The sequence below is a fragment of the Furipterus horrens genome, unplaced genomic scaffold (genome assembly GCF_987537825.1).
Source record: "Furipterus horrens unplaced genomic scaffold, mFurHor1.1.pri manual_scaffold_5, whole genome shotgun sequence".
In the NCBI taxonomy this organism is placed as follows: Eukaryota; Metazoa; Chordata; class Mammalia; order Chiroptera; family Furipteridae; genus Furipterus; species Furipterus horrens.
This window is the reverse complement of record NW_028327175.1, coordinates 56,383,491-56,397,759: the sequence shown is the minus strand read 5'-3', so window position 1 is coordinate 56,397,759 and position 14,269 is coordinate 56,383,491. Positions and strand designations below refer to the sequence as shown.

The 14,269-nt window shown below is 31.4% G+C and overlaps 1 protein-coding gene across 1 annotated transcript in view; it reads right to left on the bottom strand.

Annotated features, from left to right (window-relative positions):
* Positions 1 to 14,269, bottom strand: part of RASA1 (RAS p21 protein activator 1) — a 108,704-nt gene that overhangs the window by 52,189 nt on the left and 42,246 nt on the right. Inside the window, exons 2-5 of the mRNA XM_090276455.1 lie at positions 8,695 to 8,847; positions 7,589 to 7,724; positions 6,893 to 6,963; positions 2,766 to 2,883 (exon numbers count right to left, since the gene is read on the bottom strand). Coding sequence (XP_090132581.1) covers positions 2,766 to 2,883; positions 6,893 to 6,963; positions 7,589 to 7,724; positions 8,695 to 8,847 — 478 coding nt within the window. The remainder of the gene's footprint in view (positions 1 to 2,765; positions 2,884 to 6,892; positions 6,964 to 7,588; positions 7,725 to 8,694; positions 8,848 to 14,269) is intronic.

Sequence of the window (14,269 nt, the reverse complement as noted above, 5' to 3'; positions counted from 1 at the left end):
ACTAAGTCTGTTTCCAGTCACATATTATTAATTCTCTGTAGACATCTATACCATTATCACACATAACTACCTACCTGCTACCTATATTCTACCAACACTGTAGCTTGTTCTTTTTCACTTAAAATGTCCTTTCCATTACTGCTCCCTTTTAGTTAACACCTAAACCATCTAGGTAGGATCTATCTCAAATACCATTTCCTAAGTGAGACACTGAGCCCCTAAAATGTAAATATGAGCTTTTACTTTGAATAGAGAGGACATCCTTCTTTTTTTCATCCTTTGAACTGTATGTTACTCTATTTGACACTTCTATTATTTGAGATACACCACTGTTACTCATTCTGTTACACTATTAGTACCTTAAGCTCTTAGCACTTCTTTATTGATACCCATCCCCAACACTTTATTGACACCCATCCCCAACACAACCACTAGGACAATGCTGGGCATATAATTTTCACTGAATACACAGGGTAGGGCAAAAGTAGGTTTGTAGTTGTGAGTATGCAGAACACAGTTAATTACTGTATCATTTCCATTTGAACAACTGTAAACCTACTTTTGCCCTGCACTGTATATGTTGAACTGTAGTCCTAGTATAGAGCACAGTACCTGGCACTGAGCTGTCTTTGAGTAATGAAAGAATCTAAGTAAATACAGATTTATTTCTCTCAATTTGGTTGTCACTCATCAAATACTTAACCAAACTAAAGTCAAACATTCACTGAATGCCTATCATATTACAAAGCAGTATGCTAAAAAAAATTACATAAAAACAAAATACATTATCATTGCCCAAAAGGAGTTAATCTCTACAGAAGAGGTTTACACAATAAATTTAATTTTATAAAATGTAATGGAATATAAAATTAAGGTGCTATGGAAACACAAGAGGAAACAGTTTAGCCCAAGAAAATCTAGAAATACATAAAATCTCTGCAAAAGAAAGAGTGACACCTAAGCTGAATGGGTAAAGATGAATCAACTGTACAAGGCAGTCTGGCAGGGCAGGAATGTCAAAGAAGAGGGAAAAGGGTAGGCATAGAGACAATCATTCATTCAACAAACATTTACTGAATGCCTACTAATGCCAGACACTATTCTAGGCAATGGGTATATATCACTGAATCAGACAAAACTCACAGGCTGACATTCTAGAGTTAAGACATGAAAGTCTAAATGTGCTTGGAGAACAGTAATTAGAATTTCAGAGTGAGAAATTCCTTAAATCCAACCACCAAGTGAATGCTGAAATTTAAACAATCTCCAAATGGCTTTTCAATGTACAAGGAATCACTATGTTCCAAAGAAGATCATTATAAAAAACTATTTTGAATATAGGAGGAAAAATTGTTTATAATTCTGACTTGAAACTAGGCCACTATTAATTCAAAGTATTACTGTATTCATTTCTAGCAGCCACATCACACTGCTCATACTGAGTTGTTCACTTTTTCTGTCTTCTTTTTTTCTTTCCTTGTATTGACATTAGGTCATGTTTCCCTATGTTAAATTGAGCAATTGCTTTTCTCTGTCCTCACTGGATAATTTTCACTTACCCTTATTAAAGTTTATCTTGTTAAATTTGACCCAAAATTCCAAGAGCTCAAGAAAAGTTCAACTATACTCTAATTCCTTTAAATAACTAGAATACTGGGAGGAGGGCAATTATAGCAGAGAGAAAAATCCAACATAAAAGTTTTAACTAAGAAATTTTGTAGTAAAACCAATACAGATAGCAATTTTCTTCAGCTTGAACACATCTTGCTTATATGAAATAAATATTTCTCCTATAGAATACAGAATACTAATGCACGGATTAGGAATTCTAATCCTAGCTCTTCAACTAAGTAACTATATGACTATGAGTATAGTATGTATCATACTATTTCCATAACTCCTCCCACTTTTCCTCGTAAGTTTTATTTCTACCTATCAAGATCTGGCTGCCAGAATAGGGAGACAAGAGAACGAATAGCAAAGAAAAATATTTTCCACTGCTATCTTCCTGGAACCAATTAGAGCACAGGTTTCATGGCTTATTTCCAGGTTCATGGTATAATTTAAAAACAGGAGCTCCAAGGACTGTAAAAGATAACAAAAAGCCATTCCATTTCAGGGAAAACCAAAAAGGTAAGGGCAAATTCCAAATTTGTAAAATAATGTTGGCTATTTTTCAGTGCTACTGAGTACTGCCTCTGAAATGCAAATGCTGGTGGAATGCTAACCTTCAACCAAAAAAATGCACAAATATGATTACACTGTTACTAATAATGTATTATTTGATGACAATAAAAACAAGGGGGTATTCAAATTTAGAATCATGTGATAATAACATATGTGTAACATAACCGAGTTTTTCCAAGGTTACTAGAAAATGATACTTTTATTTGGGAGATAAAGAATTTGAGATTCAATGATCAGTGACATAACATCATTTATGAAGATCAAGAAGACAAAAAGAAATAATAAACACAAATGTCAATACATTTTTAACTCTTAGAAATGCATGAAAAACCAAAAATTGGCAGCTATGGATTAAAACATGCTAGTGTGATTATGTTTTTTGTTTTGCTTTTTATTTTTACAAATAAATAGCAATTACTAATGGTAAATACATTTTAATAAAAAATCCCTTGTACTTGTGACAGGAGGTTTTTTATAAATAAAAATGTATTCATAGATAATTTCCCTGATTATATACAAGTTCCACAATTTTACAAAAAAAAAATTAGAATTCTAAGACTGAAAAGAACAGAACTTACCACCTCTTCTACTAGGTCTTCAACAATAAGGCCTTGCTCATCTGTTCTTAAGTTTGTAACCCACATCCATCCATCTTCTAATTCATTATGAACAATGAACATATCTCCTTTTAAGAAACTGAAAATAGCAATTATAAAGTTATTGAAACTAAAATTTTAAACATGGATGTTTGAGTTATCATGTACCACACTACAGACATAATATGGTACTGGAAAAAAATCCAATGGATTAAAGTCAAATACCCTAGCCCTCACTGGTGTGACCACAAATCACAGATGGCTGGTTCGATTCCTAGTCAGGGCACATGACTAGGTTGTGGGCTAGGTCCCTGGGTGGAGGCATGCAAGAAGCAACCAATAGATGTTTCTCTTGCACACTGATTTTCACTCCCTCTCTTTCTCCCTCCCTTCACCTCTATCTAAAAATAAATTTAAAAAAAAATTTTAAATATAAAGTCAAGTACCCTAGATTTCTGTCTTATTTCTACAATTATCCACAAGTAAAACTTTTTACAATTAAAGATCTGAATCTTAATTTCCTCATGGAAAAAATAGATTTAATAAAGATACCTGCACTTTCTATATCACTGGATTATTGTTAGAGTCAAATTGGAATTTTTATAAACAATTATTATACATCTCATTACATTTGTGGGGGTATAACTCCAAGAAAACTGAACTTGAAAATTTAAATTTCAATGTTATTACTCTTTCAGAAGTAACTTAGATATAAACTTATAAACATGAAATAATTAACCCATAGTACTTGTTTTAGAAAAAGTTTATTTTAAATAAGCACAACTAGCCTTGTAGTGCAGATGCTTACAAAAATTAACATTTTTCTCATTTAAAAACATTACGTTTTATTGAATTCATTCAGGGATCCATGATCCACACTATAGCATTCTTTCTCTAAGAGTATACCAAGGGATATATCATGAGGATGCATGCACATTATTTGTTATCAATTTCTGAGGGATGCATATACTACTAGTTTCTTTTCAATGGAAACTAAACGGTTTCAACTTCAACACAACCACAGTAGGAATATGTTGTTTATACATGTCTTCAATATAAAACCATCAGTAAATTCCTTGAAATTTCCTTTTCTAGGCTTGAACAAATGCCTCTGAAGGCTTTAGGTTTCAAGACTGATTGAGTGCTACCATTGATTCTATATCAATAACCATATCTGTCATGTATATATCTTGATCAATTTTTATTTCAGTCTTAATTTTCCCAAACCAAAGTTCTATTAGGTAAATCTAAAACACTTTTTTTTCAGAAACTATCTCAAGTTTCATTGTTTCTTGGACAAGTTCAAGAACAGAAAACCTGAACACAACACTTTAGATGTACTCTATTTGAATAGCAGAGAATATTGCATTCTACCTTTTAATAGCTTATTTTTATTTTTCATTGAATTTATTGGGTTAACACTGGTTAATAAAACCATACAGGTTTCAAGTGTGCAATCAATAAAACATCATCTGCATGCTGCATCATGAGCTTATCACCCAAAGTAAGGCAGAAATTACCATTTAACCAAGTAAATTATTCCTTTCTAGAACCAACCACATTAACAGTTTCAATAAAAGTAATGAATGAGTAAAAGGGAATATACATAGACAAGAAATAAAAGAGAAGTGAGGAATGACATCTAAGTTTTTGACTTCTGTTATTGTTACATACTACTAACTTTTTATGGCGCAAAACCACAAATTAAAATAAAAAACTTAATAGCACAAAATATAATCATAAAACTTATTCTGTATTATTTTGCATTTTTCACCAAAAGAAGTTAAAGTGCTTTGCTAAGTCCCATCAATCTTCAGATGTTTTTACCTAAAACTTCACAGGTGTATCCAAATTTTAAAAAGACTCCTAACATCATAAATATTTATATAATTAAATTAAAACGTATATAATTCAAACTTTAAATTTTCATCTTCCTAGATCATCAGTAGTTCTCAAATTTGAGGAGGTCTCTCAGGACTCCTTTATACTTAGAAATTAATACCTTGAAAGGTTTTTATTTATATGGATTATATCTGATATTTACCATATTAGAATTTAAAAATATAAATGTTTGAAAATATATACTAATTCCTTTAAAAAATAATATACCCATTTACATAGTAACAAAGAATATGAAAAATAATTACAATTTTCACAAGTTTAGTGAGAGTATTCTTGTTTTACATTTTTGCATATCTCAATGCCTGGCTTAACTGAAAACTGATGGATTCTCATATCTGTTTCTCCCTTTAATCTGTTGCAATCTGATATTTTGCTTAAAGTACATGAAGAACATCTGGCTTCACACAAGTATGTAGTTGTGAAAGAGAAAAATATTTTAGGAGTCTTTCAGATAATTACAAATGATACGATAACAAAAACTCAGTAAGTGGTACTTTCTTTAAGGTTAGTTGTAATGTGGAATCTAGAACTACGTATCAATGATCTCTTTATACCTATTCCAATGACAACTATTTGTCTATATCATACTTTGAATGGATCTTTTACCTGTGCATAATTTTGTAACATCATGCATTGATCACTAAGAAAATACTAGTTCACTGAGCTATACAGATGTTACAGATGTAAACACACTATACACTATCAAAACATCACATTCTTTAATATTACCACCACTGGTATTAAAAAGTCATTAAGTATTTAGAAATCTGTCAAACTCCTGATGGCAGATACAGGATTTCCAAATTTCTAATTTTTTTATTTAAAGCTCAAATTTTGTCATTGGTAACAAAAACTGTCAGTTATTTCCCTTGAAGTAATACTTTGTTCCTTTTTTAAAAAAAATGTAAATATTCACATCTGAATAACCATAGTTTGCCTGTCGGTCATTCCTTTAAGTAAAAATGGTATGAACAAAAGAAGCATCTAATTCAGCTCTGAGCTGACTGCCTTTCCTCAAGACACTGAACTTCAGTACACAGCAGAGATGCTTTAAGTATACATCCCAATTTATCACAAAGAATATTAAAAAGAGGTGTGTAGCCAAGGATTGAGATTTAATAAAATCACCTTTTTTTTTCTGTCTCATCAAAAACAATCAAGTGAAACTGCCTTTCTTTGTTTAACTGCAACTGTGTGGCAGTAAAGAACACTATAGTTTGGTGCTATCTTGAATTGTGCTAAGGCACTAGCAATTTTACTATCCATTGTAAAAAAGGCGTATTATGTCTTAGTATTATTATGAAAATAGTTTTGATCCCCTGGGCCCTCTAAAGGGTCTCAAAGATCCATAGGGTTACATGGATTGCACTTTGAGAACTCCTGTCCTAGATGATCCCACTGGGGAAAAATTGGATAAGTTAACAAATTACCCAAAATGCCTAAATTTGTAGTTTACAGCCGTTTATCATATACATTTCCTCCCTTCTTTCTTTTATTGACTTTTCCAGCTTAGATAACAAATAGAGGTATGCCAATAAGAACTACATAAAGTTATTTTGAGGAATTCATATAGAAATGGAATTCCTATTTGGAGATTCCATATATCTAAGTCTTTGTTTCTTAAAATGCCATATTTCCAGAAATGTTTTAATACTCCCAAAAGTTATCACTATATTTTAAATGCTGCAGTTGATTTCAATGAAAAACTGTATACTCAGAATCAGTAATTTTACCAGTAAGGAAGAAATTTTCTGTTAGAAAGTTAAATAGCATATAGAGACACCAATATAATTATCAAGTTAGATAATAAATCAAATTATGTAGAAATAATTTTTAAAATTACTGTGTTCTATAGTTTCATACCATTAGTAAGACTTAAATTATTCACCCATCATGTATAAAGGAGAAGCTTAATAATCATTTGAGTAGCACTTACAGTTGAGGCACATAGGTCATGTAATAAAAATTAAAATAGACAAGCTAAGTTATTTATCCTGTCACTGAGGCCATTGATCCAAATCCACAATCTGAACAGATAAGCCAAATTAGGAGTACTGAAACATTAGCCTCAACATTAAAGGTACTTCTACCTTGCTGCATGTTATTTCTTCAAGTTCCAAAGCTTTCCTGGTCCAAGAGCAAATAATTATCAGTCTTTCAAATGTATATTTCAAATGCCAATAGATAAGAATATGTTATAAAAATACCTTATTTCATCTGTGTCTGGTACTTTTGTGTAAGGCAGGATAGCCCGAACACGCCGTCTATCTTCTACTGGCTAAAAAACACATAATAATAATTTATAAAAGATAAATAACAACCTCTTTATGTCAAAGTCAAATCAAGTATGTCCACACAAAGTGAAAGCCAATAAACACCAACAGGATCATTGAAACTATTTTTTATTGAGGTCTTAAATACCCAAAGCCTAAAAATGTTTGTCTTGTTTTTGTTCTTTTTATAGAAATTCTTTTAACACATAACCAGTATGCTTTTATCAACTAATATGAATGCTCGTTAATTTTGAAATAAACTATATGGAACATGTAAATTAACTTTTCTCTGGCAGTATAAAAGGCATTACAGAATCTTGCAGCTACTTCAGCATTAGCACTATGGTATTACTAATTACTCCTCCTTCATTCAAAAATACTTGTTAGGCTATCATCATAGAGTATTATAAAAAATTAAGTAACTTAAATGCAAAATTATAGAAAAATTACCCTTTCTTTTTTTTAAAGTTATCAGTTTTGTTCTGACACTACAACCAGAATTAAATATAATGCAACAAATACTTCTTGACTTGTATTAAATAAACATCACAAGAAATTGAACAAGAGCTAACCCAATTAGTAAAGTGGAATAATAAGTTTTGAAAGATATTTTATTCCAATTTTACTTGCCTCTGGTGGTGCAACTGGATAGAGCAATTTTTCTCCTTTAAGCAAACAGGAAACATGACTGTAATAACCTATTAGGTCTGAGAGTGAAGAAAAACGTCTTCCACCAATGTAGTAATCTCCACACATAGCAATAATCCTATTGTATAGGAAAAAAAAAACAGTATAACAAAAACCTTTAAAGATGATTTTGAAGACCAAGTTCCATAAAGAAATAATAAATCCACAATGTTCTTACTTTTAACTGCACCTCTGCATAAAAATAGAACTTACTAAAACTTTACCATATGCTAATTACTTGAAGTTATTTCTCCTCCAAATAAATATGTATGCATTAGATATGAAATACATATAACACTTATAAACCTCAATTACAGAATTCATTAAATTATTTGTGAATCCATCTTCAGATATCTCTTCTCACTTACCATATTAAAGACTGAATAGCAATTTTCATAAGGTTTCTTTGGCTAAAAGCAGCTTATAGATGTCCTGAAATATTTACAGAGCATAATAATTTCCATTCTACATGTGGTATGACAGTACTCTTAAAGCTTATTTTAAAATCTAAAAATCAAGGGGATACAAACCTTTTGTCAGTGAACATTATAGGCACTAGATAATTTTTTCAATCTTGCCCATAAAATTAAAAAGTATGTAAATACATATGTACACATACAGACTTTGACATGCGCACCTGAAAATCTACATACCCATTTAATTGAAAAGAATGCTTGCAAAGAGTTTCAGAACAGTATGGCTAAAATTAATCTTGACTCTTAAAAACTGTTTCCTATATTTTCTGTTACTCTGTATTTCCACTTTACCACTCAAAGTTTCCTTGTAATTTAAAGAACTTATACTTTAAAAGTGATAATTATATTTGGAATTAGCACAGTAACACCCAGTAATAATACTGTTTTTAAATAAAAATGTAAACATTCAACATCTAGTCTAAATGACTGATTAAATCATTTCACTGAAAACAAATCTCATTTTCCTTTATTTAAATGTCACTGAGTCATTCACCTTTATTAAACAGATATTTTTATGAACAGCACAGCAAAACAGCTATGTTATACAGCCTCATAAAAGGAATAAAGACTTACCTAAAATGGTTGACAACATTTGTCTGGCTAAGAAATGAAAGTACAAAGGACCCTGGCCTCCGATCACTCTCTCTTATAAGGTAACTGCCGGACTTCCCTGCCTGTCTGAGGCGTTCTTCTGCCATAGTTCTATCAAGTTTTCCATGATACCACCTAAGGGGAAAAATTAAGAGATAAGAATAAAAATAGCAACCATAAAATTACTAATGGTAGTTGAAAAACATACTATCAGAGGTTATAAATACCTACATGTAACTTTGAACCAGTTACTCCAATTTTAACTCAACTGTCTTTAACTTCTTGGTCTCTCAAAAAAACTCATTTACTCACTTCTTAATTTATTCTATAAGCTCAGGCAAATCATCTCACCTACGAACCCCTCCCATTTCTGCCCATCTCTCTATTGCCAGCATTGTCTATATGTTCAAGATACACTTATTACAGTCAAATCCTTACTTAGTAAAATAAGAGGTGGACAAATGGAAACAAGTGATTAATTCATTAATTCTCTACATACTAAGGAACAAAATTTTGACATTAGGCACATGGTACCTGTGAGAACATAAAATTTGATTCCATTTTAGTGTTTTTCCCTAGAAGGGGAAAACAAAGGTGCTAATGGCTACTGTTCTGATTTTTGTATTTCATCAGGAAACTGATTATTCCCTTTAGTTTTATGATGATCTAGTCCATAACCACTCATTTGAACTCAACTCCTCAAATTTACTTAAAACATGTGAGGAATAAATAATACCTATGTCATTTTAACTTTTGTGCTCTCAGTTTAACTCTATTCTACCTACCATACTACCAGATGGTCTGCTTAAATGACTGGCTATCACTCTGGTATCATCCATGCTACCAATCTATGCCTATAAAAGGCTTGTGGATTGATACAAACAGAAGCCGACTTAGAAACAGAGTAGACTTTTCATATGGTCATGCTAACAAATTATTAAGTAATTTTTGTGAAATACTTTTACACTGTTAATATGTCAGTCATCCAAACTTATCCTCTGGTACTTAAAGAGTTTAACTTGAAACATTCTGAGGAAAACAATAAACATTCATATTACATGGAGATATTTAATATCTAACGATAAGTCAGTCAAAACTACCAAACTACTATGACTATTTTTTAAGCTTGCTATACTAAAAGCTTAGTGTTATTATTAACTCCTTAGTTTAATCTGAAAACAAAACAAAAACTTAAAACTTCTCGAAATAATTATTTTTAGTTTTCTTCTAAAAACCAACCCATTTATCTTGAAGCCTGTGCATAAGATTGAAATAAAATAATGAAAACCTTAATCTTATGGAACTTCATTATCACTTAATAGAAAAAACATAATTGTAAACCACATTAGAAGAAGGGAAAGAACAATCAACATTACATTCCTCTAAAATCCAGTCTTAAGTTCAACCATTACTTTGGAAGTTATTTACAATTTAATTTTCAAGAGCTGTTTTTTTTTAATCTAAAAGGAAAAGTTTTAGACTAATGATCATTGTAAGTTCTTTGAAGAGCCAAAATTTAACAATAAATGATCTGGACAAAATTTTGATATTCCAGGACAGAAGTCTACTTAGTTGTAAAAATATTTGCAACTTCCTTAGTATATGAAACTGGTGATTCTTCATTACCTAAAGCAATGGAGCTATGACACAGAGCAGATTTACACATCAAAGACAAAATTTAAGAACAATTTTAAGTGAAGTTCCTATTTTTGTGTACTTGATATTTCTTAAATTCCTGTTATGTTTTATGCAAAATATCAAGATCAAAAGATTTTATTTAATTCCCTTTATCTTGTGAATTCACCATGAGGTGATACACAGAGGTATGTGAGGCATTACACAATTACTAATTTATAGTAAGTAATTAAAGACTGTTACTGACACATAGAAAATATATTTGTGATTTTTAGTTTTTACATGTGCTCTTTGTGTAACATTTTGGCATCTTTAAGATGGGTATTAAGTTCATGAGCGACGTTAACATATAAAAAAGCTTTATTTCCTGAATATTAATAATTCCCTTCATTCCAAAAGCTCATAAGCTTACAACGCACACACACAAAAATCAATTCTTATGATTATAAACTGATATTAAATTGTCCAACAACAGATCCTCAAAAAATGTTAAAACATTCCACTATTACAAGTGTCAGACTAGTCTAGGGGGAAAAAATGAATAGTCTTAAAACTCAGAATTTCTTGATTTATCTTTACTGTTTACTTCAAATTATCAATGTGAATCACAGTAACAAAAACATTTTTAAGAATCTGCACAGATACTTTAAAGCCACTACTGAAGCACCAAAAGCAATTAAACTATTACACTATGACATCTTTATCCCATTTAAAAAATGGAAATCAAAAAAATCATTAGTATCATATTAGATAAAAATAATCCTTTTATTTAAATTGCATATAGGATCATGATCTGCAGCTAAAACTTACATAAATAAATCACAAATCCAATGTGATATGATTAAATTCAAATACTTCATAGATTTATAGAACCCAAGTAAATTCTATATCCTTTGAGTATTAGTCCTTGGGTCTTTCAAACAATTTCTCTCAATCTTTTTTTAACCTGCGATCTTCTTTTATTGTTAGAGAGAAGAAGGGAGGGAGAAAGAGAGGGGGAGGAACACCGACATGAAAACCACCTATCAGCTGCCTCTGGCCCGCGCCCCACCGGCAACCTAGGCACTTTTGCTCTTGAGTGGGAATGGAATAGGCCACCTCTCACTTTGCAGGACAACAGGAAACCAACTGAGCCACACCAGTCAGGGATAACCTGTAAACTTTTTAATAAACATAAAAATTTCACCTACCATGAATCATTGTGTATTATATTTAACCTCATGCTGTCTTTGTGAAATCTGTAATATAATTCATTTTATATAAAAAAAATGGGTAATATGCCTTCTCAAAACATAACCTCATACTAAAGATTTAACACTCTTTAAGGAGTCACTTCCCTAGTAGCTATCTGTCTACAAGATTAAATTTAATAAAAATGCTACTTTCTCACTTTGAATACAGTGACATCAATACAAGGAAATGAAACAAAACCTTTATTTAATCATCCACACTATTTTTCTAAGTCTTTACAGTCAAAGCTTTATTCTATCTCTTTAATGGTAGTTTTGTTGATGATTATCTTCAAATAACTTAGAAAAACAACATAAAAAACACATGAGAAAATGCAACTGGAATCTAGAATACTTGAAAGGAACACAGAATACCTCACATCCGGGGTAGGAGGGTGCTATGAGTGTAACACGAGATCACCAAATAGCTATGGGCTCAATCACCCATATCACTCTCCTGATATCTGAGGAAATTATAACTCACAGACTAACCCTGGCATATAGTAATATTAATTTCAAAAGTATTATTGAATAAAGGAATACATGTCAAATCATGAAACAACGTTAGAAAAGATGTTAGAATCCCAGTTTGACCTCTCTGCCAATGCAAAAAAAAAGAAAAAAAGAAAAGGAAAGAAAAATCTTTAATGTCCACAATAAGCAAGTTCTGATCTTTGAGGATTGCTACCTTTGTCTAAAAGAATACAAAAACAATTTTGGCTCACAGAGCTCAAAGAAAAATAGCAATACTGACACCCCATAAATTCCTTCAAAAGAGACTAAGCTGACTGGTGAGACCAAGATTTACCAGAAACTATGTCCATAACTATGGTCAAGTCACTACATTTCATACCTTACTTGTAAAATAGGGAAAATATTCTCTATCTCAACCTCAGACTACATTAAATATTTGTCTTACACTCCTTCAAAGAAAAATATGAAAATAAAGTACTACCTAGTCTACAACATAATTGTTAAGGATAAAGACACTGGAGCCACTGTTATGCTTGAATCCTAAGCTCTGCCACTTTGTTGTACAAATATGGGCAAATTATTTAATTTCTGAACCTTAGTTTTTTTCATCTATAAAATGTATATAACAGTACCTATCTCTTAGAAGGTTGACTTGATATTAAATGTACTAATACATATATTCATATAAATCATATACATATAAAAGACTACAGGACTGATTAATACAATTTCATCAATAAAAATCACAAATTTTATAACTGTTGTATAAATGGATGACTAATCTGAGAATCACCTAAACCACTATTATCTTCCTATTTTCCACTTGTTTATTTTCCATTTAATTTTGGGAAGAGGACAGGAGAAACCAATTCTTGTTTCTGCTAAAGCAATGATTTTACAAGAAAATCTCTTCTCCCAAAACTCCTTTTAGAACATTACAGATCACACATATTATTTGGGGCTGGAAGCAACTACAGCATTTATAAACTAGAAATTCTTTCATTTCTCCTGGCAAGTCTAGGAGGAAACCTTGAAACAGCCCCACTCTCTCCAATACAGATAAACAGGGTGGGGAAAAAGTAGATTTACAGTTGTTTGTATGGAAAATAATACAATAAATAATACAAAAATATACTGTTCACATACTCACAACTGTAAACCTACCTCTGCCCCACCCTGCATGCTTTGGAGGATGGCAAAGACAGTGTGCATTTGACATACCGCGATAATGTTTTCTTATCTAAAAGTAAATTTCCTCTTTCTCTCTCTCCCTCTCTCTCTCACCCCCCTCCCTCTGTTTCCCTTAAGATAGAGAAAAGAAACAGCAGGAAATTTAAGAAGTAAGTAGATTTTTCTCAGCTAGCTTTGCAAATATTGGTTGAGAAACATTAGCAGGCAAATATGAAGTCCCTTGCTTTCATTTCCTTAGAAAACATCACAACATCCAAGATGAAACTATATATTAAATAAATTAACAATAAAAAAGATAAGTTGAACAAGTTGCGGAAATCACTTTATTTCTAAATTTGGAATTTTTTTTTTTTTCTTAAATACATATTGTATAATGTTGGAGAAAATTTGAGGGGCCTAAGAGGGGTCTGTGCTTTTTAGCTGGTCTCTCCTAAGCAGAAATCTATGCAATGAGAAAACAACCTTCATTAAAATTGCTCAATTATTTAAAACTAACTTGACAATCTTAAATGGAAACTGTCTACTACAGTAGAAAACAATTAAATAGTGCTACCATAAACAACAGGCTTCCTCCTTCTAAAAAGGAAACCAAACTGAAGTTCCCAGATCACTTTTACTTTCCACTATGCTCTTCCTCTTAGTTATGTCACTGACAGGCACCAAAGTTCTTACAGAGAAATATATATGCAGAAATCCAATTGTCAAGAAATCTCTTCTATCACTAGAATCACCTGGGACTCCATGCTTGATCACACTACAAATTTCTAAATGTTCTGTAACTCTCAAAGATGCTGATCAGATTTTCTTACATGTTTGTCCTTTCTGAAATTAAATTGGTTATTTCATGTTAGTTAAGATATGTAAACAAACTTGCTATGACTACCATACTCTCCTAAAGCCCCCATACTTCCTCTTAACAAACATAATTCCTACAGTCATACTGTCTGTGGTGATGGTTAAGAAAAAGAAATGACTTTTCAAAGTAAAGGGAAAAGTAAAGAAAATGTACCTTATACCAAGAAATTGTA